Source organism: Cardiocondyla obscurior, linkage group LG12 (genome assembly GCF_019399895.1).
Source record: "Cardiocondyla obscurior isolate alpha-2009 linkage group LG12, Cobs3.1, whole genome shotgun sequence".
Classification (NCBI taxonomy): domain Eukaryota; kingdom Metazoa; phylum Arthropoda; class Insecta; order Hymenoptera; family Formicidae; genus Cardiocondyla; species Cardiocondyla obscurior.
The window spans coordinates 3,457,036-3,484,631 of record NC_091875.1 but is presented as its reverse complement, the minus strand read 5'-3'; the positions used below and the strand labels follow the sequence as shown (position 1 = coordinate 3,484,631).

General features: G+C 36.9%; 6 protein-coding genes across 10 annotated transcripts; 4 read left to right on the top strand and 2 right to left on the bottom strand.

Annotated features, from left to right (window-relative positions):
* The first annotated feature begins 1,160 nt into the window (after window positions 1-1,160).
* On the top strand, window positions 1,161-11,014 carry Cnot4 (CCR4-NOT transcription complex subunit 4). Of its 2 annotated transcripts, XM_070664101.1 has the most exons (16): window positions 1,161-1,510; window positions 3,435-3,519; window positions 3,685-3,982; window positions 4,094-4,235; window positions 4,358-4,477; window positions 4,591-4,856; window positions 4,950-5,059; window positions 5,390-6,049; window positions 6,923-7,111; window positions 7,230-7,570; window positions 7,697-7,987; window positions 8,138-8,399; window positions 8,649-8,711; window positions 8,791-9,041; window positions 9,195-9,339; window positions 9,445-11,014. In XM_070664101.1, exons 3-16 carry the CDS (start codon window positions 3,753-3,755, stop codon window positions 9,450-9,452), a joined length of 3,078 nt encoding a protein of 1,025 aa, XP_070520202.1. In that variant the 5' UTR covers window positions 1,161-1,510; window positions 3,435-3,519; window positions 3,685-3,752; the 3' UTR covers window positions 9,453-11,014. The 2 variants fall into 2 exon arrangements, with proteins under 2 accessions (XP_070520202.1, XP_070520201.1); XM_070664100.1 differs by having other exon boundaries at window positions 9,195-11,014.
* Window positions 11,015-11,111: 97 nt separating this feature from the next.
* LOC139106968 (phospholipase A1-like) lies at window positions 11,112-13,113 on the bottom strand. The gene is made up of 7 exons (XM_070664118.1): window positions 12,762-13,113; window positions 12,542-12,692; window positions 12,239-12,366; window positions 11,786-12,099; window positions 11,602-11,692; window positions 11,447-11,473; window positions 11,112-11,378 (listed from the first exon to the last, which is right to left on the bottom strand). Exons 1-7 carry the CDS (start codon window positions 12,920-12,922, stop codon window positions 11,228-11,230), a joined length of 1,023 nt encoding a protein of 340 aa, XP_070520219.1. The 5' UTR covers window positions 12,923-13,113; the 3' UTR covers window positions 11,112-11,227.
* A 740-nt stretch (window positions 13,114-13,853) lies between these two features.
* Rab7 (RAS oncogene family member Rab7) lies at window positions 13,854-18,761 on the top strand. Of its 3 annotated transcripts, none has more exons than XM_070664128.1 (5): window positions 13,854-13,994; window positions 15,110-15,295; window positions 15,378-15,596; window positions 15,735-15,872; window positions 15,958-18,761. In XM_070664128.1, exons 2-5 carry the CDS (start codon window positions 15,116-15,118, stop codon window positions 16,042-16,044), a joined length of 624 nt encoding a protein of 207 aa, XP_070520229.1. In that variant the 5' UTR covers window positions 13,854-13,994; window positions 15,110-15,115; the 3' UTR covers window positions 16,045-18,761. The 3 variants fall into 3 exon arrangements, with proteins under 3 accessions (XP_070520229.1, XP_070520230.1, XP_070520231.1); XM_070664129.1 differs by having other exon boundaries at window positions 13,919-14,057; XM_070664130.1 differs by lacking the exon at window positions 13,854-13,994 and adding an exon at window positions 14,868-14,988.
* A 128-nt stretch (window positions 18,762-18,889) lies between these two features.
* LOC139106970 (mitochondrial import receptor subunit TOM40 homolog 2) lies at window positions 18,890-20,365 on the top strand. The gene has a single exon (XM_070664121.1). It carries the CDS (start codon window positions 19,164-19,166, stop codon window positions 20,139-20,141), a length of 978 nt encoding a protein of 325 aa, XP_070520222.1. The 5' UTR covers window positions 18,890-19,163; the 3' UTR covers window positions 20,142-20,365.
* A 16-nt stretch (window positions 20,366-20,381) lies between these two features.
* Window positions 20,382-23,610, bottom strand: LOC139106966 (endoplasmic reticulum lectin 1). 2 transcript variants are annotated; one of them, XM_070664112.1, is made up of 7 exons: window positions 23,321-23,610; window positions 23,034-23,207; window positions 22,375-22,899; window positions 21,909-21,962; window positions 21,268-21,432; window positions 20,946-21,185; window positions 20,382-20,868 (listed from the first exon to the last, which is right to left on the bottom strand). In XM_070664112.1, the coding sequence occupies exons 1-7, from the start codon at window positions 23,456-23,458 to the stop codon at window positions 20,620-20,622; spliced, it is 1,545 nt and encodes a 514-aa protein (XP_070520213.1). In that variant the 5' UTR covers window positions 23,459-23,610; the 3' UTR covers window positions 20,382-20,619. The 2 variants fall into 2 exon arrangements, with proteins under 2 accessions (XP_070520213.1, XP_070520214.1); XM_070664113.1 differs by lacking the exon at window positions 21,909-21,962.
* Window positions 23,611-23,708: 98 nt separating this feature from the next.
* Fbxl4 (F box and leucine-rich-repeat gene 4) lies at window positions 23,709-27,301 on the top strand. Its single transcript, XM_070664106.1, has 10 exons — window positions 23,709-23,911; window positions 23,998-24,092; window positions 24,211-24,480; window positions 24,563-24,656; window positions 24,748-25,204; window positions 25,279-25,465; window positions 25,544-25,895; window positions 25,965-26,292; window positions 26,556-26,878; window positions 27,088-27,301. Exons 3-10 carry the CDS (start codon window positions 24,223-24,225, stop codon window positions 27,252-27,254), a joined length of 2,166 nt encoding a protein of 721 aa, XP_070520207.1. The 5' UTR covers window positions 23,709-23,911; window positions 23,998-24,092; window positions 24,211-24,222; the 3' UTR covers window positions 27,255-27,301.
* The last annotated feature ends 295 nt before the right edge of the window (window positions 27,302-27,596 follow it).

Here is a 27,596-nt window from a genome sequence, read left to right as displayed (position 1 = left end):
CAACAGATCGACCGAGACAAAGTTCAATGAGTCGTCACAGTCCACTCGAATTTTGTCCAGACCACGCACTGTAAGTAGAACAATTATTTTCATTTTAATTTGGGTTTTTTTTTTACTGCTTGTATTATTTAATTCATATTTAAAATATTTGTTTCTATAAATAGGTATTTGTAAAAGATGTAGGTATACACACATTAAAAAAATACATTAATTTCTCTAAAAAAGTTTTTTGTAATGAAAAAGTTTAAATCTGTATTTTATTTATTTTTTAGCTTGAAGATATAGCTCAAAAGGAGACACTAAATGAGGAGAATGTATCCTCTACATTTAACTTGGAAGATTTATCTGATAGTGAAGAGTTTTGGATAATGGATATCCCTAGATTAGTAAGTGCAATCAATAAAATATTATGATTCTTCTTGATGTTTAAAATTTAATATTATATGTGTATGTACAGATAAATCCACAGGAGCTTTGTGGTCAAACTATAGTTTTTGATGATAAGGCAAAGTTCAAAATTAAAGATGAGCGATATTGCATAGCTTCACGGAATATAAACCATCATGTCACATGTATCTTTAACTCTAAGAAGGGTACTCCACAATATAAGACTGGTAAAAAAAATTTTTACTGAGAGATAAATTTTGTTTCTCTGTTATACAAATGTATTAATACTAATGCTTTCTGTACAGTGAACGTCAAGCCAGTTGGTTTCTTAACAGTTAGAAGAAAATTATCTGGAGCACCTGAAGTAAAGCCAGTTTCTACAGAAAGTACCAGTGTGCAATTTCCAAGTAATTTAAAAACAAGACATCCGCTGCTTGGTGTGATTCGTGAACGTAAAAGAAGATCGAAGAAATTCAAAGCATGTTAAAAATTATAAATATATTATTTGTAAAAGAAAAAAAAAAAAGAAAAAAAAACAAGACAGTTATAAATTCATAAAAATCTAAAAATTTGTGTCTTGTAATTGTAAATTTAATATATCTTTTTAGGAAGGTAACAATATTTAACATGCAAGTATGTGATATAATTCTTATAAATCTAAATATTTTATACTATTGAATTTATTTCGAAATATTAAAGGTATTAATTTTTAGGAGATGACTATGGTTTTGAACGACGGAAGTTTCAATGGTGAAATTATTTCTTTCTACTCAGCCGCGATATACAAACGCGAGCAACGCGGAATTACAAAACAAAACGTGAGACAGAGCCAGTGAATGATACGAATGAACGATCGCGAGTTCGCGTGAATTACAAGATGAAACGATTGATTACCAAGTGCGCCGTTGATCCTTTCCTTACTTACCTCGTGAGGCTCGCTGCTGTCGCCTCCTAGTTATCTCGAAGACTCCTAGAGGACAGGCCGCGGCGACGCGCGCGACATCCGGCCTATGCGCAGTTGCGGCCGCGCACCACCAACTACGGAATCCCGGGGACAGTGGAACACTATAGAAAAATTTCCCAGTAGAGAGAGAGATTGTTAGCGGAAAAGTCGTGAGTCGATGTAAGTAAATAAAGGGACCCGTGCGGGATACTGCGGGCGTTGTGTCGTGGCGACGCGCTGGTGATCGGACTTAGTCGGGCACCGACGGACGCGGCTCGCGTGCGCGAGCGTGAAATACGGACGCGCGACTTCGGATGGGTGTCCACGATCGACGAATTCGTTACGCCAACAAGCTCGGTCGTCGCGATTAAGGTTAAAGTGAGTCAGGGGGAGGTACATTGGCCCGTGGCTTCTCTCGGCCAGCAACCCCCCTAGCGGATAGATCGTAAAATCTCGCCTGTGACGTTCGACGATGCCCGCAGCGGAGCGCCTTCCTGGCGCACGTCGTCCCCGTCGCTCGTTCGCGTTTACATAAATGGGAGGCCTTTCGCTTGGCCAACCGGGGCGCGTCGTCGTAAATAAGATCCTCTCGTGGCCCAGCCTCGTGAGAAACGTGTCGCGCGCGAGAGAAAGAGAGAAAGAAAAACACGCGTGTAGCGCGAGAGAAAGGGAAAAAGATCGAGATCGGCGAATAAAGGACTTCGATGAAGAATCTTCCCTCAACGGTGTGATTCGATAGTACATAAAAGTAGTCCGTCTTCCTCACTCTCGCATCGTCGACACCGTGCGCCCTCCCTACTATCCCTCCCTGTGACCCTCCTCGCGTTCCACCCGCTCTCACCCCGTCCCTCTTCTCTCTCTATCTCTCTCTCTTTCTTTCTCTCTCGCCCACGCTGTCGCCCAAGTCGCGATTTTCCCCTCTTTCGCGAACTCCCGTCGCGAGACGCAGATCGTCGTCCTTGCGTACTCGTGGCCTAGGCTGCGAACGAAGGAGAAAGAAAGAAAGAGAGAGAGGCGGAATTTACGTGTCATGCCCCACCACGCGGCACGCCGGCCTCCACCGCGTTAGGAATCTTGCGTAGGTCTCTCTGTTATGGCGTAGCCAGCGTGCCCTCTCGCTCGCACCCGCTTGACGTTTCTCGCCGCTCTGCCCTCGCGCGCCGGACCTCTCGCGGACGCCATCAACAGCTGTTTCGTCCGATCGTCGCCCTCGCGCGTACGTACGACTGTGCGTTATCTGTCCTAGCGCGAGATAAAGGAAGCTGACTGAAACGTCACTTGAAACACGAGAAACAGAAAGCGTAAAGGAGAGAGAGAGTAAAGAGAGAAAAAACATTTTTTTAACGAGGAAACTGGCGATCCTCCGTACAGGATCTTTTCCCTTCCCCTCCTTTCAACCGATCGGTCGTCGACGACCTCGACGTCATAGTGAGAACAAACTCTCCTCTCCCTCCGCTCTCCTTGAGGCCTCGAGACGTCGACCCTCCGTGCGTAGGGCGTCGCGCGCGCGCGATTCTCAGCCCTCGTGCGTAATCGCGCGAGTATTCCGGTGTGCATGTCTCCTTTGTTCACAGTACCTCGCCATTCGTTCTCTTTCTCCCTACCTGCGCCTCCTCGCCCGTTCCCTCCCACTCTCTCGCCCTCCGTTTCCCCCTCGCGCGCGGTCTCTTTCTCTCGCGCGGATCTGACAGCTCCTGTCAAAACGGAACTCGCGGTTCGTGACCTGTCGTCGCCCTTTCGCTTCCGTAAGTTTACAAGTCCCTCTGCCCTGCTCCTGTTTTCTTTCTTTCTCTTTCTCTCTCCCCCTCCCCTTCCCCGCTCGCACCTGTTTCGACCTGATAAAACAGTGAGAAGCGCGTGGGAGTGCAGCTGAGGACGTTTTCCGACGACTCCGTTTAACGTCTGGCCTTTCTGCGTCGCGTAAAAATCGCACGCGCGTGTCCGCGTTTACGTTTCTGTCGCATCGCGCGCGTGTGGAACCTCTCCGATCGAGACGAGTCGCGTCTCGCGATTTACGGCGACGAAACAGAATTATCGTTTGCCCACTCGATCCCACGAAACGTAAATCGCAGATGGTAATAACGGTTGCGCCCATCTGTTTCAGATCAGACGAGAGTAGCAACGTGTAAAGTGAGGCACTGCGAGCACTGTCAATTACTCAATCACCAGCGAGGTGACGACTTTGTCATGTAAGTAGAACTAGGCGGCACCCTAAATTCGCAAAGTGGTTTAAAAGCCAGTGTATCGCGGCTGGTTGAATGGCAAGGAGATCCGATTGACGTTAATTCGAGTGTTAATTGTATTAGCTACGCATCTCGGCTTGATCTTGTGACTCATGTGCGCTTTCTTTACAGACTTTGACACTTAGATAAATATTCGTGATTTTGCTGTCTTGTGACATTCACGGGATCGGCGAACGAAAATGTCAGTATTGAATCAAAGTGGCGAGGATGCGGTGGAATGCCCTCTGTGTATGGAACCATTGGAGGTGGACGACTTGAATTTCTTCCCGTGCACCTGTGGATACCAGATATGCCGTTTTTGTTGGCACAGAATCCGTACCGACGAGAATGGCCTGTGTCCCGCGTGTCGAAAGGCCTATTCTGAAAATCCGGCTGATTTTAAACCCCTTACCAAGGAAGAAATAGCAAGGTGATCACCGAATTTATTATTTTCACGAATTAATACCCGTAACGATAAATTATTAATTATAAAAATGTATTGTTGGCTCAACCAATTCTACATTAATTTTTTTTTTATTAGATTAAAAGCTGAGAAAAGATTGAAGGATCAACAACGGAAGCAGAGAGTTACAGAAAATCGGAAACATCTAGCGAACGTGAGAGTAGTACAAAAAAATTTAGTGTTTGTAGTAGGATTACCAATGCGGCTAGCAGATGCTGATGTGAGTATTGCTAGCAACAAGGTTTTTTTTATAAGTGATGGACAATACAAAGTGCTCCGTTATGTGTAATATACATTTTAAAATAAGGACATTATGGACATATAACGTTTCGCATGCTTTAGGTTTTAAAGAAACACGAATATTTTGGGAAATTTGGGAAGATACACAAAGTCGTAATTAACCAGAGTACTTCCTATGCAGGGTCTCAAGGCCCCAGTGCTTCGGCTTATGTTACTTATCAAGTGAGTTAATTTACAACTGTCTTATTAAAATGGAATTTTTTCCATAAGTGTTCCCAAATGAGATAAACAAAAGTATTAAATTTGGTAAACGATGTTTCTTCGTGTTGTAATAGCGTCAAGAGGATGCGCTACGTGCTATAGAGGCTGTGAATAATATTGTTGTGGATGGACGGACAATAAAAACTTCGTTAGGAACGACGAAATATTGTTCGCACTTTATGCGTAATCAGGCCTGTCCGAAACCAGATTGCATGTACCTGCATGATCTTGGGGACCAGGAGGCGTCGTTTACGAAGGAGGAGATGCATCAGGGTAAACATCAGGAGTACGAGCGCAAGCTTGTGCAATCGTTACATGCACATGCGTCTTCAGTCCAACGGTATCACATTTATTTATTCATTTATTTATTTGTAAAAATGATAATTTTTCCGTTAAACGCATAAATCTAGTTTCGATCTATGTATTTATATAGAAAACCAACGCCGTCACCACCTGTAACGGGCAGTATTGTTAGGGAAAGTGGAACTGTAAATTCGCAAACTAAAGAAGCTTGGCCATCGTTGCAACCAGGACAAACAAATAGTGAGTGAATTTAACTGTCATATTTAAGTATTATTAGCATATTGAGTGTCACACTAATATTACGTGATATCTTCAAGAGGCCTATATGTTCTATAATGCATTTTAACTTTTTCTTAACATTGTAATAATAATAATATTGAAAAATTTTTTAATATTGACGTTTACTTGAGTTATATTTCTATTAATTTTAGCGTTGTTAGTTACTAATACCTCACGGCTCGACTTTACTACAGAATTGAGTGCCGATCACGAGTGATTTCCGTAGCACCTAATGCATTAAAATAGAAAAATTTTAAGAATTTTTGATGGTATGTAACATTTTGTTTTTAGGTTCACAAATCAGTTGTAAAGAAATATCACCACCTGCGCAAACAACTTCGCAACACAGCAACGTAACAAGCGGAAATGGCACAGTAGCTCAACAAAGTCACATGTCCTCTGGGGTGCCTACGCATCAACAGAATAACAACAATAAGGGTGAAAGTGGTGTTGGTGTACGGCGAGGTAAAAGTAATAGCGAAAGTAAAGCACAGGCAGCTCGTAACAAGCATAAAAATAGTCAAAATAAAGAGAAACATGGTACTCGTACGACGTCGCGATCTGAATCAAGCTCAATCAACACGCAAAGTAGTTCACAGCCTCAAATTACCGGACAAAAGGACGTTAGAAACTTTTCTGCTGATACAAACTGTGAAATGTTGCAAAAATTGGGTAACAAGTGTAAAATAGAACAACAATTGCAGCAGCAGCCACAGCCACAACAAATTAGCAACAAAACATCAAAATTAGTTCAATTACAGTCTCACGAAATTAATGTAAATGGTGCATTTCAAAACGGGGAACGTCGGCATTCAGACAGTGAAATGGATCAACAGCGTGAAGGTAGCACGCCAGCGAGTACAATTTCAAGTACAGAAGACTCGAATGTAAATCATCAAGCTGAACATTTAACTGAATCGAGCGAAGAAAACAGCGGTGCTATTCTTTTGGGTGAGTTATTTATCCTGATCACCATTGCTATATTTTTCGATCAATTGTTAAGAATGTTCTATACTATGTAAAATCTTATTGAACATTGTAAGAAAAAAAAAACAATTGTCTTGACTTAGTTTCAAAGCTTTTTGTTATGTTTTTACTTGACAACACATTTATAAGAATTTCATTAAATTAGGTATTTTGTCAATAATGTCATTATTAAAGAACTTTTTTTTTATTAATTTGGGTTTAAATAAATTGTTTTAATAAATTGTCGTAAAAATCAGAAAAATTGTAGCAACTACATGTGGCATATTAGGAGTAATATTTGTGATCAATTATAGTTTATTAAAAATATTAAAAACATTTACATACAATTTGGTAATGCAACAATTAAAAAATACAGAATATTTTTATATTTCAAATCATGTATAAACCAAATTACAAATATGTACGTGTCATAATTTGTGACTATATTTCAGTACTGTAGAATGAAACAAAACATTATTAAATACTTTTCTTGATATATGCCAAAATAAAGAGGATTCTTGAACAAAAATTAATAGTAGCTTTTTTTGTGTTTTTATGTGTTAAGTGTTATGTATTCCTTATTGATTCCAATAAGAAAAATATTTACTTGAACAAGTACTCTGACAAATAAACCCAACGTGTATTATTTTTATAATTATATTATTTATGTTTTAATAATTGCTTTATCTAAAAAAAATTAATTTTATTGTTTTATTTCATTCAATTTTATATAATTTGCATGTAAATATTTAAAGAAAGATTTAATTTAAATAGCTGTTTATTTTGGCATTGCAAGAGTATATAGAAATGATTTTGATCGCGTTGTGTAGTATAAAGATTTTTGCGTATCACATGTAGGTTCGTCTCCAGCTAGCACAAATTCATCACAAGGTGCCAATCAACCACCACCACCAGGATTACACAATGGATCTCAAATGCAACTCAACCACCGGTCGATTTTTCAGGCGGACAATAACAGTTTTTTCAGTTCAAATACCTTTCAGAAAATACCAGCCACCACCTCAATGCCACCAAATTCTCTCGCAGGTACATAACCTAGATATTTTTTTTTTTATTGCTGTTACTTTATTTTGTGTTTTTTTAAATATTTTTTATATGTAATTATTGTAAAAATTATTAATAAATTTGTATTTCCTGAATGTAGCAAATACAAATCTGGATTGGACAAGCACAGGAGTGGCAGCGATACCGGATTCCTTGCCAACAGTTCATTCTAGCGAAGATTGGCAAGCTGCTTTCGGCTTCCAGCCTGAATCATCTCGAACGAATCACATTATAACAAAACCTAGCCCAACTGATTCGCCGAGAGTAACATTTAATTCCGAGGGTTTCGTAGATGAGGAGGTTTATATAAATGCACCGTACACTGCTGCACTTACAGAACCATCATCTGGTACCTTCACATCAAACTTACTTGTAAATTCATCCACATCTAAGTTTATGACAGACTTTCAACAAAATTCATTACAACAAAGGCTTATTCAGGTGAGCAAATTAATAATCAATTTTTTTTTATTGTGTGTTAAAAAAAGGATAATAAAATATTCTTTCCTTTTTTATCGAAGAAACATAAATTTCTAAATTATTAATGTTAAAAATTAAATTTTTAAGGCGCCACAAACTCAAGAAAATTGCGAGTACGTAAAACAAAACGGCCACGCAACTATAGAAGAAATTCGAAATCATCGTGAAACGGGCTCGGACGTAAAAGCGGATGACGATTTAGGTTTCGATCCTTTCCACGAAACGCAAAAAGCATTAGCAGAACTTTTAGAGGATGAAATGCAGGTACAGCAGCAAAAGATGTTTCAACAGCAGCAACAACAGAGAGAACGAGAAGAGCAAACTAGGGTGCAGCATCATCAGACTCTCGCAAACCTTAACCAACAACATTTTCCACAAGTAAACATTTTTATTAAAATTGTAAAACAGAGAGTTTTTGTTTCTTTATTAGTTTAATTAATAAAATACATTAAGATTTTGTCGTGCAATTTAGTACATAAAATTAACTTATAAATTAAATAAAATTTACAAAATTTAATATTGTTTTAGGTTGCGCACATAACTCATTTACAGCAAGCTCAGCACTTACAAAATCTACAAGTGCTTCAATCGCATTCCCTCTTGTCTCGTCTTCCGCAAAATCTCTTACCAAGCGGTGCACAGAGCCCAGCACAGAGCACTGTTACAGCTAACAGTCTAGGACAACGCAGTCGACTCCCGCCACCAGGTTTTCCTGGTTCTACGCCAAATCACATGAACTCATTTGGTCTCGGTATACCACGACCAGCACCAACGAATAGTGCTCTCTCTGGTTAGTGTTCTTCCAATTTTTTCATCGGGGATCAGGAATCATAGTGCACAGTGCGTGAAGTTTACATACGTATACGATAATCTATCGTAGCCGTAGACACAAAATTAAATTGTCGATTCGCGGATTTTTGTAAAAAGATAAAAATGTAAAGATTTATCGGTCTATAAAGAATCACGAACGTGTAGATTTATATTTGTAAAATATTGCTATTTATAATTTATTGACATTTATTTAACGTTTTGTTTGCAGGAGCACAACCACCTCAGCAAAGTGCGTACCTTCCAAATGGAAGTCCGCTTCTCAACACACAAAGTAATTATTCTATTTTTATGTTTAAATATTTTAAATATATTTGTAATCTAATATTATGTAATTATCTTTTTCTCTACAGCTATCAGCAAGTGCACGGGTGACGCGGTTTATACGTTGAAAGATTGGTGTGAGATTAATAATCAACAGCAGCAGTTTCACCATCAAGCGTTGCACCAAAAAGGATGGAACAATTTCGGACCCATCGCAGATTGGACTTCGATTGATCCGGCTATTGTTACTTCGTCTAGACCTCTTCCATTCCAAACTACCAACGCTTGGCAGTTCTCTCACATTCATCCTTCTCATGTGGTGACTCATAATGCGCAACAGGTGCGAAATTTTGTATATTTTTATATTTTTTATAAACTTCTTTGTTACTTGTTATTATAAAATAGAAAAACATGGTTCTTATTTATTTCGTACGAAATGTATTTTATCTGGATGATGCATCTAAATGTAAAACTATACATGTTTCATGCGCAGGAGCAAAATGCACCTCAGCATTGGGCAATGCAACCACCTCCTGGTTTCGCTGCGCCCACAACTACAGGACAATTGAATAATCCGCAGCCGAGCGCCACCGCACAACCTCACACCAAGCTTATCTCTGCAGGGTCGGAAATCGAAAGTAAGTTGATCGCGATCAAGCTCCGTGCAAACTAATAAAAAGAACAAAAAAAAAAGATACCTTATAATGCGCGGTATCGAGATACATAGGCCGTCTATATTGCAGACCTATAAGTCTAATGCGTGAGGCGAACGAGTCGAGGCGTCATAATATTTCCGGACGTGGCAAGATCAAATCCAGCAAATAAAAAAAAAAAAAAAATAAATAAAGCGACAGTCGATAATGTACGTTTTCCTAACACTTCTATATCTCAACGTTTTATTTTCAATCTCCATTTATTTGTGCGAGTGTATACTCGAATAAAATATTGAAATAAAATATTAGTTAATGCGTACTCTTTTATGGAAACAAAGATTACGTCAATTATCTTTCTTATGATATTATTTTTTTGAAATGTAGCAAAATTTAACATATTTAAGTCTGACTACCGTTATAAATACAGTTTATGTAGGATATGAATTATTAAAATGCAAATGATTAAGATGTAAAGAAATGATCACAGTAATTGCAAGTACATTTCCTTTCTAATTTTTTCTTATTAATATACTATTTATCTTGGAAACAAAAACTGAAAACAAAAAAAAAACGTATTAAAATTGAAAATTAATCACCTACGTTCATAAACTTCATAAGACTAAAAAAGATATAGTAAAACATATATTACTAGAATGCAAATGTAATGAAACTTCCTAAAATATTGTCTAATTTTATATTCGTCATAGTTAAAAAATGTTTTAAATTAAAAGCTTTGTTATCGCATATATAAAAGCTTTATTGTTATATTGAAAGAATTGTTATATATATATACACATATATATACACACAATATATATATGTATATGTACCTAATAATACGGTACTACAAATACATATTTTGCTATTTTATAATATTGCTTTTATCGCGTTGAAATATGATTGGTATGTTTTATCCAATCGTTTTAAGAAACTAGAAGAATTCTTTTATTATTGAGCATAATATAACGGGATATAATTTTACTATCGTTTTAGTAAAATAACGTGGAGTTTTATTATCTTTGCACGCGCGAATTATTTTTGAGTGCGTCATTGACGTGCGTCACCATATATTGTGATACCCGCAGGACGCAAACTCGTTATTAAAAAAAAAATGAAAACAGACTAAGGATTAAGATCTCCTAATTTTAATTTTGGTAATCATTTTAGCGGACATTTTAAGTTACAAATCAATTTTAATAAATACACAAATTAAACAGATTAAGGATTATCTGTACCGATCGAAAAGAATAGCGATATTTCCCATCTCGCGACAAGATCAAGGTCAATGTATCAATATTGATTAAGGAAAACTACAGATGGCTGTTCGAAAAATTGACAACGCGACAATGTATTTTATTTATGAATGCGAAGTGAGAGAAGAAGAAAGAAAAACGAAGGGAATATATTAACACACAATGTGCGATAAACGATGCGAGAGAAATGTCTGAGCAATGTACTACGATGTTCACACGACGCGAATTACGTCGAACGAGAGCTATTCCTGTAGCAGACGATTATCGAAAGTATCTCTGCTATTTTAAAGCCGAATAACGAAAGAACGTCACATACACAAGAGAACGAATGAGATAATAAAAAAGTATAATTATTATAAAATTTAATTCAGTAAGATAATCGAGAAATATACGATAATGCGCAATGATATTATGTGTTGTATTTTCCCAAGTCAAATATCTTCTACATCTATCTTTCCACTAATAGGTATCGCTTCAAGAACTTTTGGAAAAAAAAAATTGATATGCTAGTCATACAGTTTATTGATTCATAATAGCCTAATTATACATTGTAAAGTTTTATTTTTAATTATAATGGCGTTTCAGAAATAAGCATTTTTGACAAATAAAATAGCTTGTTATTATTGCTGTTCGCAACTGAAAGTTTCTTGCGTACATTCGGGATTTTTAACGAATACGTAGTATCGTCCCTTTATGGGATTGTTACTGTCATATATTTTCTTGTTCACAAGAATACAATCTGTTGTGTTAGAACTGGGATAAGGAGGCTCCCTAAAAAAATGAAATAATATATAGCCACAAAATAGCACGAATAATCTCAAGTAGCGTTTTGTTCATACCTTGGAAATAGATCTAGTTTTCTGTATCTAAAAAAAAGGAATTAATTATGCATGCAATATGTCTTATACATTTGTATAATTTAATATAATAAGAAACTTTTCAGAAAAATGCATGAAAGTAACTAAGTTGAACCATACTGAAGGAAGGAACTTACTCTGTAGGAATACCAGGGAAACTGCAATTACTTTTCAATACATCTGTTAAATACTCAACAGATTTGCCATGTGAGCAAGAAACATCCGCAACTAAAATATAAATTTGTTTTATTTATAACTCTATATCGTTTTTTCCCAGTTGTTTCAGTAACACAACAAACTTGAATGGCATTGATTTCTTACTGTTACATCCTGGTTGCCATTTTCCATTATTGTACTGCAAGTCCACATGACCTACATCGTATGGTATCCCAAGAATCGATGTGTGAGCAACGACTATATGGTCAGCATCTGTTTTACAAAGTCTCTCATCGCATTTTCTTGTTCCGAACAATGGATCTGCAGGATCGGCGGCCAGGAGAAGTGGAATTGAAGCGTTTGTTAACTTTTTAATCTCTTTTGCAGCAAAGGCGGACACGTGTGCGCCAAGACTATGACCAATTAATGTGAAATTTTTCAAAGGAACTTTGCACTTATACGTTATTTTATAGATAATTCTGCAAGAGAAAATGCAATTAATTATGTGAATTATTTTGCATAACATATTAACTGTATTGTGTAAGTATTATGTAAGTTAATCTATTTTTAATTACTGCTTTAATTAATATTGAAATTTTTTTTTTTTAGGTGTTATACCTTGCTAAGAATTGACCTATCTCACGAGTATTGCGCACTGCACTAGGATATCCCACAAATTTAAAAATAGGTATCCCTTCAGTACAAGCTCCTTGAGACCAATCCGTCATAAATACCGAGTAGCCGGCCTGTAAAGGTAAAAATTTAGTTTAGCAGATTCTTCATCAAGAATCGTAGTTCGTTTTATTCCTTGCTATGTTTTACAATACTTTTGTATTATTTCATATTGATATAAGACTGTTGATTTTTTTAGGGCCGTTATTATTTCCATTCCAATTACTTACGCTAATATGTGATACTTACTTGCACTAATTCTGAAGTCATATTTTGAAAGGCAGTCGATTTTGGAGAACTGACAAAGCCATGAGTTACAAAAGCGATTTTTTCCGTTGAATCGAATTGTCTTGGATCATTGCAAATACTCTCGAGGCTGACATTTTCACCTTTTATATTACTAAAAATAAAACAAAATTATGGATATAACAAGCACAAGATTGATACACAGATCTTCACAATTTTTTACCTATTGTAAAAGTATGTCGATACCGAGTTAACGCCAAAAATGCAAGAGTCTGAATGAAGCATCTTGCCTACATTCTCTTTCATTCCTGGTCTAGGTTCAGCACGTAAATAAGCACATTGCACAAGAAAAATGACAAGTATTATAGCAACAGTCTTCATCATGCGAAAGGGAAGAATTAATAAACTGTTCGAGGGAAGGTAATAGACGCGGAATCAAGTCTAGCAATAATTAGTGAACTTTTATACCTGCATAAATACGCTTTATACTTTTGCACGCATCTGAGAACTGACATTTTCAACATTGCAACGGCAGCTGTACAAACTGTTCAGCGAACGTGAAAAATTTGCGGAAGTACATTTTACAATATCAATATTATGGCAACAAACGATCAACAATGTAAGTTGCCACCGTGAGCATCTCTTAATTTTACGGCTTGCTTTTATTTCTGACATTATGCTGCATTAAAAGATGACAAAGTACCGTACGGACATTTATTTTGACGTAATGATCTGCCCTTGATATTATTAAATTTATCGGCGTATTATGATGTACGACATGTATGAGGCAAACATGTCTAACTACAAGTTTAACTTACAATTACTTTCAGCTATTTATAAACTATTTGAATAATAATTATAATGTTAATTAATTATAAGTATAGTGGGAAGACACTTTCTTCCAAAATATTTAATTTAAATTCAACGCGCAGAAAATTATTTAACTAATTAGCGTGATTAAAAAAAAATCTGAATCAATCCGTGAGCACGTGCGAAAATTTAAATTTGTAAATGTATAATATACACATCGTGAATATGTCTACTTATAACGACAGTCGTAATAACAATTATTAGGTACTTGAAGTATATTTTCTCAGATATATATTTAAAAATTAAATGCAACCTTGTTATTTATCAATTTATAATTACCTCTCTCGTATCCCTCCTAAAGTCTAATGTCTTGATCTTCATTTTTAGACACCTCGTGCATACAAAATTCGGCGAGAAGCTATATCGATATGTTTTGAACAGAGTCGCAAATCGTCGATCCAGGCCTCGCTGCGAGATGTGCACTCGATCATACCTCGGTCGATAAGGGAGGAAAGGCGAAGCACGAACAGGTGACGACATCGTTGTCACACTCTCGTGATTTCATAACACGCCATTTTCTTTGTGTGAAGCGCTGGAGCGCGGAGGTGTTTTCGCAGGCTGTGTTCCCTGACAAGTTGGCCCCCAGGTAAACGAAAACTTCCGTGACGTCCCGGTCTCCGTTACGTCCTCTCGGCTCTTCTCGCCTGCGGTAATTATAATATTAGCTCGTCGTGCCGCGGTCGACGTGGCTCGCACCCGCCCGTCCGGGTATTATTATTATCGTCGGGCCCTGCGCCCGTGTAACCGAGTGCTACGGTTCTTTCTCTGCGTGTGACAGCTTTCGTCGAAGGCGTCAGGACGCGCGGCCGAGCAAACGTCTTTTCTCGCGCCGCGGCGTCTCGCCCATCTCCCTTATCGCTCTCGTTAAAACCCGATCCTCGCAGATTTTCAGAACGATTCGCTTGACGGATCAACCGCCAGGAGTCTCGGAGCAAAGTCGCCCGTTTGCTCGTTCTCTTTTTCTCTCTCTCTCTCTTTTGCTCTTACTCTCTCTTTCTCTTTCGCTTTAGCGTGGCTTTTTTTTTCTCCTCGGCGAGTGCGTCGCACGTCATTGCCACACGGAGAACTTTTCCTCGACGCCGTTGGATGATTCATACGATCGATCATTACTCCCGGACGCTTGAAGCTCAATTTCCTGGTCGCGTCATTTGGTGACTTTTGTTCGGTGCGCGATAATTATGTGAATAGCGGGGTAAAGGGCACGGGTATAGTGTAATGTCAGAGGCTGATCTCTCTGGTATTTACAGCGCGAGAGGCGATGCTGAATGCCTTTGACATTGGAGATTTTTTGTTTGATACAATAGAACTTTTTTTAAAAAAATTGTTATTTTTTTATTGTTAAAACAGTGGTGGTATTTTCAAATTTTTGAATATTGCAAATTATTGTTGAGTGTTGAATATTTTAATCGTTTTTAAGAATTTAGAAATATATATATATGAAAGATTTATATTGATATAAATTGTTTACGAAGTAATAAATAATAATTTCGCGTGTGCTCTTTGTTCATAAATTATTTACTTGATTAAAGAGGATTCTTACACTGCATCATAGTTAATACAGTTCTGTATTAATTGTTAAGGTTTTTATTTTTTAATTGCGTAATAATCTCTAATAATAAAGCATTTATGCATTTAAGAATAATTTAAAATTGTTTTTATTTTTTTTTATTTTTATTTTTATATATTTTTTTTAATTTGTAGCAAAGAATGGCGTCTCGCAAGAAAGTACTGCTGAAAGTGATTATCCTTGGGGATTCGGGAGTTGGAAAAACTTCTTTGATGAACCAGTATGTCAATAAGAAGTTTAGTAACCAATACAAAGCGACAATAGGAGCAGATTTTTTGACCAAGGAAGTGATGGTGGAGGATAGAATAGTCACTATGCAGGTAATCCTCGCAATTAATTCAGTTTTATTAAGAATTTTTTTCCGATTACATGTACATTTAACGGCGTTTTTTTTTATCCTAGATTTGGGACACCGCCGGGCAGGAAAGGTTTCAATCATTAGGAGTGGCTTTCTACAGAGGCGCAGACTGTTGCGTGTTGGTATTTGATGTGTCTGCTCCAACTAGCTTCAAATCCTTAGATTCATGGAGGGATGAATTTTTAATTCAAGCGTCGCCTCGAGATCCGGACAACTTTCCGTTTGTCGTGCTCGGGAATAAAGTAGATCTTGAATCAAGAGCGGTATGTAAAATAAATTTCGAACGTTTACGAATAATTTAATTTGTTTTTATAGTACTGAATTTAAATGTTGTACTGAATATTATATAAAAGCGTGATGTTTTTATGTAATTTATGATATGCTTAATTTTTATGATTTAGGTCTCAAGCAAGAGAGCACAACAGTGGTGTCAATCAAAGAACAATATTCCATATTTCGAAACTAGTGCAAAAGAGGCTATTAATGTCGAGCAAGCTTTCCAAACGATAGCTAAAAACGCTTTAGCTCAAGAAAGTGAAGTGAGTTTATTGAGTTGAATTAATTTTTTTTTCTTTTTTTTTAATTTACGTTACGTAATTATATTTTTGTCTATATAAATTATAGGTGGAACTTTACAATGAATTCCCGGATCAAATCAAATTGACCAATGACCAAAGAAGCAACGGCAGAGGTGATTCATGTGCTTGCTAGGTCTTGGAACAGTGGTAATATCTCAAATGACTAACAAAGAATGCACAGGTCAGATACATACACGTCACCTGCGCGTAAAGACGCGAAGAATATATTGCGATGAGCTTTATGTGTGCAGGAAGTCACAAAATTTTTTTTCTTTATCTTAATGTGTTTTACACGGTTTTCTTCAGTGTCCATGAAACAGAAATGAAACGTTTCAATATTCGCGAAATAATTTTGTTGAAACAGTTGCATTAGTGCACGTTAAAAAAAAAAATAGTAACAAGTTAAATCCATACGTAAAAGAATGTGTACAAATTATCTCGATATACATACATATAATATATACAATTGTTTTTATAAACGTGCGTGGGGAGTAAGATATATTTATCCGACTTCCTGACCTGATAATGTCGCAATTTTGAATTATGTACTCCCGCTGGACTTGACTTGTCATATATAGGTCCTCTATGTTATTTTTTAAGTAAAGAATTTACATCTCATTTTTAAGTATTGTAATATGCTCTCTTATCGGGTATGGCAAAACATATGAACTAGTTTTCTTTTTCTTTTTATCTACTGTCTTAATAGTTTGGTGTCGATTAATTTTCACCGAAATAATAATAGCTCGAGATTTTTAAACCATATGTAGGAGTCGTTGTTGCACCAGAGAGGATAATATATGGGTCGGGAACACAGTTAGCGGTACACTGTTAGTAAATTATAATAAAAGAATTTGCTCATAATTTGTTAAGTACAATTGCATTTACAGAGGAGCTCTAGTGCATATAGCTTATTATACTTAGACAGAACCGAATAATTGCTATCATTAAAAATGGTTCGTATGAAATAGAACGAAAAATAAGATAAAGTTACTAAGATACTTTGTAGTATTTCTCATAAGATGTTTTAACGAGTCTGAGATCCACGTGAATGGCATGGTGTAAACTCCTCAAACCTTTGTTTTCTATTCAAAAAAAAAAAAAAAAAAAGAAAGAAAAAAAAAACAAAAAAGATTCTCAATTGTTACATATATATATATTGAAATATAAAATTATATTATAAAGATTTTGGCTTGTTGCGCACGTATTATAATGCGAGACATGTTATTTTGTTCGTATAAATAATTATTTTAAACTTAGGGATGTTTGTGTGGCCATCCCGATTTAGGAAGAAGAGAATTCGTTGCAGACATTAAAAAAAAATTTGTTTTCGCTAGATGTTTTACAACACATTTTGCAAAAGAATACTTTTCGCGTTCCCAGACGTTTTGGCGAAGTCCTAAATTCTTCCTCTGAAGCGAGATTCCTCTTCTTGTACCGCGATGCACATCGATTTTTAAGATTTTTTACTGTACATAAAAACAGTAGGATTCCAAGTGCGCGGTGAGTTAATCGTCAATTGTGTGGTCTATCGAACAGTTCTACGCAGACTATATTTTGTAAATAAGACAGCATATATAATCCACTTAGAAAAATTTAATGTTATAAAAATGAATCTTTATATCCTGATAGCCATATCAATAAGTATGCGCTTGTAATATTTTAATTATACTTATAGTCCTCATTAGAGCAGTAATTAAATCTAACAGCGTGTGATATTTATTTCGATGGAGGGAGTGAGCTTTTACATAGTTGGTGCGAGATATGAGGAATATTCACATTAATGTATTTCAGATTTTTGTAGTAAAAAGAAAAAAAAAGGAAAAGAAAAGAATTGATTTGTGCGCTTATTAAGATGTGTTTGAATACTTTAAGGTTTAATCTTTTCTAGAAAAGAGAAAAAAAAAAGAATAGAGCAAGGTAAGCATGCTTTTTCGCAGTAGCAATGTAGCACGATAGTATTATGCATCGCGGTACCGGTAATTACCATCCACAAATTGCAAACCGCTCGTTTCTGTTAATCCTCGGTTGTTTGCCAGCCTCCAGATTATAATTAGACCTTGTAAAACTGCGACTTCGCCAGAGGCTTCTGATACACAATCCCTCTTTTCCTTCTTACGTACGTTTTGCTTAAATCGCACAGTCGTCAGCGGGCATGTTCGAATTAATTACTTTCTGTATGGATGAAATCTTTGACGATTGATTTAGCCAATTCACTGAAAGGTTCCTTGGTCAAGGAACAATCAAATTCAATTACTGATACAACGCCGTTTCTGGGCCACCCTGTGTACATGCAACATTCTAATAAAGTAAAAAAAAAATTTCGCCTGTAAAATATATATATACATATATGCGTACGTGGGGTGTTCCAAAAATCGCGCACGTCTACATTACTTGCCGAAGAATAACAATTGTACCGATAATCTTTCATTGCCCGATGATTAACTTTTAAATGGGGAAGGGGACTTTTGAACAAGGCCTCGAGGCATGCACACGAATGATAAAAGTGCAACAGATTTTGAATAATTAAAGGCGCATCTGGTCGAGATATTTGATATGCTGAGCGTGGTAGACGCGAAAGGCGAAGTCCAATCGAGCTTTCACTCACGGAGAATGGTGGTGGATTTTTAATTTGCCGATGAATTAATAGAAATGGTGTGCGATTTCTGAGACGCTCTGTATATATGACAGCGTAAAGTGTTCGCGCTGTCAGGTGTGCTTTCATGGGTGTCTACGCATATATACGTATGCACGTGTATATAAGTGAAGATAATCATGACCACGGCGATTATAATTAATGATATGTATAATTCTATCGAAGTATGTTAATGATAAATATAATTATAAATAATACTATTGTTATTATTGCTGCCGCTATTGCTATCGTTGCTGTTACTACTTCCACTTGTCCCATTAATTATACGTTGAAGGAAAAAAAAAAAACATTTTTAGTTCACAACGAATATGTAACGCTAATGCTGAAACAACTTTATATAATAATATATATAATCTTGTATTTGAGAAATCATAATTTATTTTAATATAAGTTTAAAAGATTTCTTCGTTATCGTTAAAACAATATAGATTATAACAAAACTATCTTTAATGCGGTAAAATATATGTATTATATGTATATGCATACACATTGAAACCGAGTACAATATGAAAATGGATGCATATCGAAACCGCGCGTTAAAATCAATTGATTTCAGATAAATTGGTTACTCGCTGGAGAAGCCGGACATCTCCGTTACGATGGGTATCGTCCAAGCGCTCATCAACAAACGCGACGAACTCTTCGTGGCATCGGACGATCCTAAAGTACCGTCGTGTGTTCCTTGCCTCGAGAAGATAGACAGGAAGCCCGGCAATCCCGGCAGCTTCGAGGATCTCCATGCGAAAACCAAGGAGCTCTATCCGCAGAATTTCGAGGGCGCGTACTTGTTGCTGAAAAAAATTCTCACCAAGCATTTCAACGTGACTTACAAGATGACCCTGAGCTCCGTGACGCCGTACGGCCTCAAGTTCGGCGTCAATTACGTCGGCAACAAACGAGTAGGACTTACGGAGAACTACCCAGTGATTTCGGGCGAGATCACGCCCAGCGGTAATATGACCGGCAACTTCGTACATACGCTTGGCTGCCGATACAGATTCAAGCTCGCAACGCAGATCGTCGACAAGAAGTACAAAGCATTCAGCTCTGGTCTGGAGTACCGCTCGGACGACTGCACCCTAGCACTCACTTTAGCGAATCCGGACTTCCCGAAGCTGCACGGCACGCTGGTGTTACATTATCTGCAGGCGATTACATCAAGGATCACTCTCGGTACGGAGATCGCGTGTCTTCGGGGCTCCCTGATACCTGGCGGCCAGCAGACAGTGATGTGCGCCGCGTTCAGATACAGCACAGGTCCTACTACGTTATCTGGCACGCTGGGCGAAGCCGGCATCCACGTCTGCTACCATCGGAAGGCGAGCGAGCAGCTGCAGCTCGGAGTTGAGATTGAAACGAACACGCGGATACACGAGTCCGTGGGCACGATCGTGTATCGCGTCGATATCCCGTACGCGGACTTCGTCTGCCGGGGATTCGTCAACTCAGAGACCAGTCTAGGCGCTGTTTTTGAGAAAAGGCTTCATCCGATACCCGGAGCTTCGTTGGTCATAAGCGGCTTTCTTAATCACAAGAAGCAGCAATTCCGCGTCGGCGTTGGTTTAAACGTCGGTTAACATTCTGATTTCTGATCAAGACACGATAAATTTTGACATTCTCTCAGAGATGTGGCCTGCTTCACAGAATGTTACAAGTCCGAAGATATTTTGCCCCCCTAACTCAGTTTTAAGAAAATCAATTTTTCTTTTTTAAGTCTGTTTGAATATTGAGACTTATTTTGTAAACGTAAGTATGTGTACTAGAACACAATTTTGATATCTTTACTTTACGTGACAAGAAACTTTCTACACGCAGAAATTACTAAATATATATATTATTAAATAATATGGAATGTAAATCTTTTTACAATTATATTAGACACAATTATATAATCTAATGAACTAATTTTTAATTTTATTCAGTGTTTTATAGAAAGTAATATTTTTTTTATACTGAATAAACCACGAACACTTTTATAACTGCGGTATTTAAACATTTTAAACAATAATGTTTTTGACGGCTTTTAACTAACGTGTGGAAACAAATAATTTTTTTCTAATCGTCTCCGTTAGCTATTCGCTCATCTAAATTATCCTCTTCCGCGTGCAAGGCCGTAGATTTCAGTTTATCGAAATTTGCTTCGAACTTGTCGTTCAAAAGTCCATTTTCATCGGCGTATTCTAAGATATCACAGATTAACGGTGATTCAACTCCTAAAACGTATTCACACGTTTTTGGTTCCAATAAAAATAGCGATACACTAGATGGACTTGCAGTATGGTTTTCCACGCACTTCAGTTTTACCTAAAAAAAAACGACAAGGGACAAACGTGCATAAAATGAACGAATTATTATGTTTAAGTAAAATTAATAAAACATACTTCGGTTTGCCTAGGAGTTCCAGTCTTATCACAGCTACTTCCGTCGCTGTAAAAGTGCGAAAGGTGTTTCCTTAGCTCTAATGGTCTGGGTTTCTTGTGCGGGTGCGCGGCAATCCATTCTAAATGCTTCTGTTTATCAAACCTACCGAGATTGACAATCGTCTTTGTCCCATCTCGTTCTATGTGATACTGAACGACAGATCGTCCATAACAAAACTCGTACTTCCACCAACCGTTGCCCTAATAATAAATTTGAAAAACACATTAAAAAAATATATTTAACAAAAATTAGAAAAAGAAAAAACTTAGAATTGATACTTACTCCGTGCAAACAATTTTTTCCACTAAGGAAATTCTGGACAGGACTAACTTCGGCAGGACTAATATTCTGATCAGTCTGCATTGCACTAATCGATTCGTCGATACCGGGATGCTTATCCGGAACATCCAGTGGATGTATCTCAACTCTTACTCTTGGCTCGCCATCCTATAACCAATTCATTACAAATAAATTCCACACCGCGAAATAATATGTTCAACATTTATAAAAAGCACCCCATTTCTTTTACTTCATTATGAAAAGGATCGTTACCGTGCATATGTACAATTAATATGTGAACTGCAATATGATAACAGAACTATTTCAATTACATACAAAGTATATATTACATATTATTATCACGTTTCTCATTCAATGCTTTTCTTTCTATGTAACGAAACGTTAATAACGACACATAAACTGTACAATGTATATAATACTAACGAGATATAAGGATAAGAAATTAAATTTTATATAACCATATAACTTTAAAAGGATAATTTAAACATTTGTAAATAACAGTGAACATGATAGAATATGTAGATAAAGAAGGGACAGAGTAAAAATAACATCTGCAAACTAATAATCCTACATAATGATCAACAAGCATTAATCCTGTTCCCATATATGCAAAATATTCTGACCTGGCCCTCCTTATCTACATGGAGGATTGCAAACACTTTCTGCTGCTTGTCATCCTGTGCAACAAATAAAACAGTAAATAAACAGTGAACGAAATAAAACGAAAAAAAAAGAAGAAATCAAATCTAATGTTAAAAATCAAAAAGTTAAAGAATGCTATTATTTATAAAAATTATTAAAGCTTGTATAAAAGCTTTATTTAAATACATCTAAATGTATGTAATCGTCTAAAGAGAAAAAGCAGTGTTCTTTACATTACTCCGTGAAGTTTTCAAATAAAAAATTATCTGCGCAACGCAAGTTACCGTTATTATTACATCATTATTTTTTATACCTCGTTCAATTGACGAAAATTAAAAGATACAACTACTAATAAATATTTAAAAATTATATAAATGTGTTAAATAATATCTCAAGGTAGAAAATAAAGAGAAGAAGACTGCAAATGTCAAATACTTCGCGATTTACCCTCGCTTGTTGATGCTGCAGTTTTAGACTCTCGAGCTCCATCATCATTAACGACTTTGGTTTTTTTGGTGCATTGTCCACAGGCTGGCATGTGATTTCATTTTCTCCAGTGTCTTGCGGCTTGTAATCAGGATGATTGCACAATATCGGCGATAACACGATTGCCTCGTATTCGCAAGACATGGTTTCCTTCAGCGAATATACGTCGTGCTTACCGTGCTTATAACAGACATACAGTACCTTGATAATTCTCGGTTTATTATTCAAATCGCACATACTGCCGTCAGTCATTTCGACTTCGACGTACGGCATATTAATCCCGTCTATTTTCTTAATAGGTATATTTAATTTTCTGTTCGGATTCTTCGCCTGATCGTCGTAATAGGCCGAGAGCTTCGTCTTTTGCGCCTTGTCCAAAGTGCCGAGGTAATATTCTTGCATCTTGATCTTCTTACCTTCTCTGTCTTCGTGATACTGCCGTACATATCTACCGTGGCACAACTCGTAAGTCCAGTATGACTCTAGCTATGGGGCAGAATAAAATCAAGATAATCGAACAGCGTCTATTAAAAATATATTATATACAAAAAGTAATTTCACGAATCTGTTACGTATGAAACGAGTGATTAATCTAATTCAACGATAACGAATGCGTATACCCTATAGGAGCAACTGTTGTGAGCAAATATTGGTTGCAGAAGCTGTATTGGATTCGGGCCGTCGTACGTCTCGCTGAACTCGTGCTCCTGCTCGGTCGTGTCCGGGATGACGCATCTGTACCGTTCGTTGTTCGCAGTGGTAATGAAATACGGCTCCGCGTTGGGATGGGGTTCCTGAAAGAGATAAACCAGACGGAGCACACGCACGAAGGAGATAAGAAGACAAACTACGGCCCCTGGTCGGGAGAAGACCGGGAGAGACGCGAAATCGTCGCAGTATTACTCACCAGCAATTCTACGTCGCTCTTGCCGGGCCAGTTTATCTTGAACAAGACCGTGTCGTCGAAGTGCCGAAAATCGTGCCCGCGGACGAGGGTGATCAACGCGCACAGCGCATTGCAGACGCCCCAGTAGTTTCCCCACATTTTTCCCTCGGTTATTCTATCATGTTTCGATTGCCGCGCATACGGTCATGTGCGTTGAACGTAAACGTGTAATTGACAGCCTCGCGCCTTCGTGTCCGCTCCGGATTGCTCGCGGCACTTGCGGCGGCGACGGCACGGCGGGCGAAGGGGACGCGCGTCAGCTGCTATCGTACACGATATTTCATGCGACATCTAGGGTCCTTGTTTTAAAAATAGATCTCTCTCGGGCTTAGGGTGAAACATTTCCGCGCACGCACACTCGCGAATCGTTCGATGGCAGCCTGCATGAGCGCGCTCGCGCGTTGACGCCAGCAGACGCCGAACTTGCGTTGTTGACACGCACGGTGTAGCAGAGTGGCGGATCAAGATTTTGTGCAATTTATGCTGATTGCGTTGACAAATGTTGCGTTTTATAAACTTCCCATTGTCGTTTTCCGCAAGATACGAAAAAAGGTAAGAGAGGCCGTCACTGTCTTCTCGTAAAGAGATTGATTTTTCGCAATTTGCACATGATCTTGTCTTTGTCTTTCTTACTACAGTGAGCTGTCAGGTGATGGATGCTTACTAGAATGTTTACGCTAGCGAGAAACTTGGGAAGGAGAAAAAATCGCTTCATCGTTTAATTTAAGACGAGGTATTATATAAGTTTTAAATTATAATAAAATTTTGATATATACGCAGGATTTCGATATATACGCGTATAAAAAATAAATGCATATCTTATTACTTTTGTATATTTTATTTTGTTTTAGGAAAGGCTTACAATGTCGCTCTCTTGTCCTTTATTCTACGATATCTGTTACGACAATATTCTTTATGATAACGATAATTATGCATATGCCGAGCAAGTGCCTGTAGACAAGGAAAGTCACATAGACTTTGTCCAACAATTTGTGAAGAATGTTCTTAGCTTTAGCTCTCAGTATGGTGGCAATAATAGCATATCCTATGCTGCTACTAATATAATTGGACCACCTAATCAGTTTCCAAAGTATGGAGATTTCGCGCTAACATTTTCTATGGTACATATATTATTTGTTGTATATGAAAAATTGTCACAACTTTTCTGGAATATGTATTTTTATATTCTGTTTATTAATATAGAGAACTTATGGACCTTGGTGGGATAAAGCACCTTCAAGATTAATTGACTATATGCCACAGAATAATACAGACGTTGTGAGCCAAGATTATATTAGTATGTAGCACACAAATTGAGAAAAAAAAACTGTTTATACAGATGCACTACATAGAATTAAAGATTATTAATTATATTTTTTATTTTGAAGCTATCGAGTATCAAGAAGCCGTATATCCAATTAGAGTTTCTATATACGAGGTATATAATCCCGGGAGTGTAATTCGAATTTGGGCCCGAGATTCCGACAATCGATGGTTTTTATTGTGGAACGGATTACCGCAAACGGTTCCTTTGATGCCACGGATTTTTTCTCCACCTTTACAATCGTGTGATTTTAAAACCAAAGTACTCAGGATAGAATTCAACCACAAATTACTGAAGTATTACACGCATCTCGATGCTGTGAAGCTTATCGGAACGTCGGAATTGATCCTTCCTAAAGATCAATTCCACAAACAGAGTTTAACAAATTTGTTGAAAAGCATCAACTGCAGGTATCCTTGCCACGAGGACATCCATAACTTAACACCGGATTACGAAAATGTACATTCGGACATAATCTATCTTGAGAAAACACTGAATGAACATTGTACTGTGTATAAAAGGTATTACAAAACTGTCATTAAATAATTTTCTTTTTACATTTTTAATAATAAACTTATATTAACGTTATTTCTAGCGATATAATAGCGAATTTTCACAAGAGCAAGTTAATAGGGCCACTTTATTATTATGTGCCGCCTCTTAAGGAAGGATCTAACAGCATGCAACATTTTTTATCAGTAGAACTTACAGAATTCATGAAAGATAAACTTCCTTCGGACGAATCCAAGAAGTCGTCGCATTGCAGTTTTTCTATGCTTTCGGTAAACTATAAAAAATATATTTTAATGATACTTATTATATTCTTTCAATTTATTAAAATTTTGTATTTTTTTTTGCAGGATGAAATAATAATAAAAATATTAAAAAACTTAGACTTGAAGTCGTTGTGTCGTATGAGCAGAGTGAATAAGCATTTTAACAACTTGGCGCAAGATCCTTTGCTCTACACACGTTTGAATCTAAAACCGTATTGGTATATCATTGATACAAAAGCCCTGCACTACTTAGCATTTAAATGTAAATATTTGCAACAATTAGATCTCTCGTGGTGCAGCAACTTTTCTGTTCCGGATCTCGAAAAGTTTCTTGATACTTGTGGCAGTCTTTTAACACACCTGCGATTAAACTGTTGTTCATGTATCGACGACTATGCCATGTTTAAAATTTCAAGGGGATGCAAAAGTTTGAAAGGTACGCATACCATCAATATATTGATGCGTGTATGTGTGTGTATAATTAATGTGTATTCTTTTTTTTCAGAATTAGGTTTACGTAATTGCGACTTAATACATGATAAAGGATTTTCGTATCTTGAAAGTCTTGAATTTTTGGAGTATTTAGATCTTTATAGAACGCATATAAAAACTCAAACTCTTTGCAAGATACTGCGAAAAAATCCACGGATGCGTCATTTGCACATAGGAGGTACGGACAAGAGCCTAAACGTGGACGAAGTCGCCATGGAATTGAAAAATTCGTGTCCAGATTTGGAAAGTATAGATTTATGGAAGGCACATACTCTTACGTCGCAAGGTATCGATGCTCTCGCTGATTGCAAGAATTTGCGAGAAATAGATTTTGGTTGGTGGTACGTATCCTATTGTTTTATTTAAATGCACATTTTATTGCATTTTATATAAATTACGAGTTTAAAATATGGTAGGATAAAAAATTGAAACTAAAACATTCCAGCTGCTGCTTTTATTAAAATTATGCATTTATTAATTTTATAAATATACATTTATATATTATACAATTATATTTTTTATTTGTCTCTGCATATTTTGAAACAATTAATTTTTTTTTTTTTTAATCGACAAGTTGTAATAATATAATTTTTTTTTTTTACAGTGGCAGTACAACCGGTCACGGTGATAGCTTCCGCAGATTACTTTCTTCCTGCGAACACCTGGAAAAGGTTGTCTTGGTTTCTTTTAGAGAGCTTACTGAACGTGATTTGAGAGCGCTGACGTTGTGCAAAAATTTGAAACAGCTAGACTTGCTGGGCACGTTGTCTTTAACGACCGAGATATGTTACCTGTATTTTATGAATTGTCCGAAACTGGAGATGATCGATCTGAACTTCTGCGACAACATAAGCGATTGCTCGATTCAGCAGTGGCAGCAAGAGTATTCGCATGTAGCCGTCAAAAGATTCAACAATACAATTAACGGTATTAGAATAGTAGAGTTTTAAGAATCGGTGAAAAATGCACTTTAAAAAAAAAATTTACATTTATAAAAAGTACTCTAAACGTACCTGTTGAAAGAACGAAAATATCGCGCGGCAAATGAGAAGTATGGAAACTTATACAAAGCTTTGACAGAGTAGTGACGTGTGTTGAATCGTTGTAAATCTATTGTAAATCTATTTTTTTAATAGAAAATCGTATAGGGAAAAGAAGAGATGGCCAGAGACGCGGTGAGAGAGAAAGGGAGAGAAGAAGGCACAGAGAGAAAGACATGGGAGATCCGAGATCCGGTGTAGATGCTGCGGCTCGCGTGCGTGCACCGCGCGCAAACACACGCACGCATGCACAATATTTATGAACCTGTTTTATTTTCTACGAAAATAAAAAGTACTAAGTACAAAGGAAGGCTGTGTGCGTGACGTAATTTAAATCACGTTTTTCGTATTCAATGAAACGTAATCAAATTGTACTTTGCATGTTTTATATTTTACTATAACGGATGTTGATGCTGCAATATCTTTAATTATGTTGTCTTAGGATTATATAAATTAGTTTGAAAAGTCATTCCAAGTATGCAAATCAATATAATTAATTGTTTCATATTTATTTGTGTTAATATTAACTTCAATCTTATTTTAATTTCTTAAATATGTTCTACATTAAAAAAGAAAATTTTATGTGTAACAATTAAGATATTGCG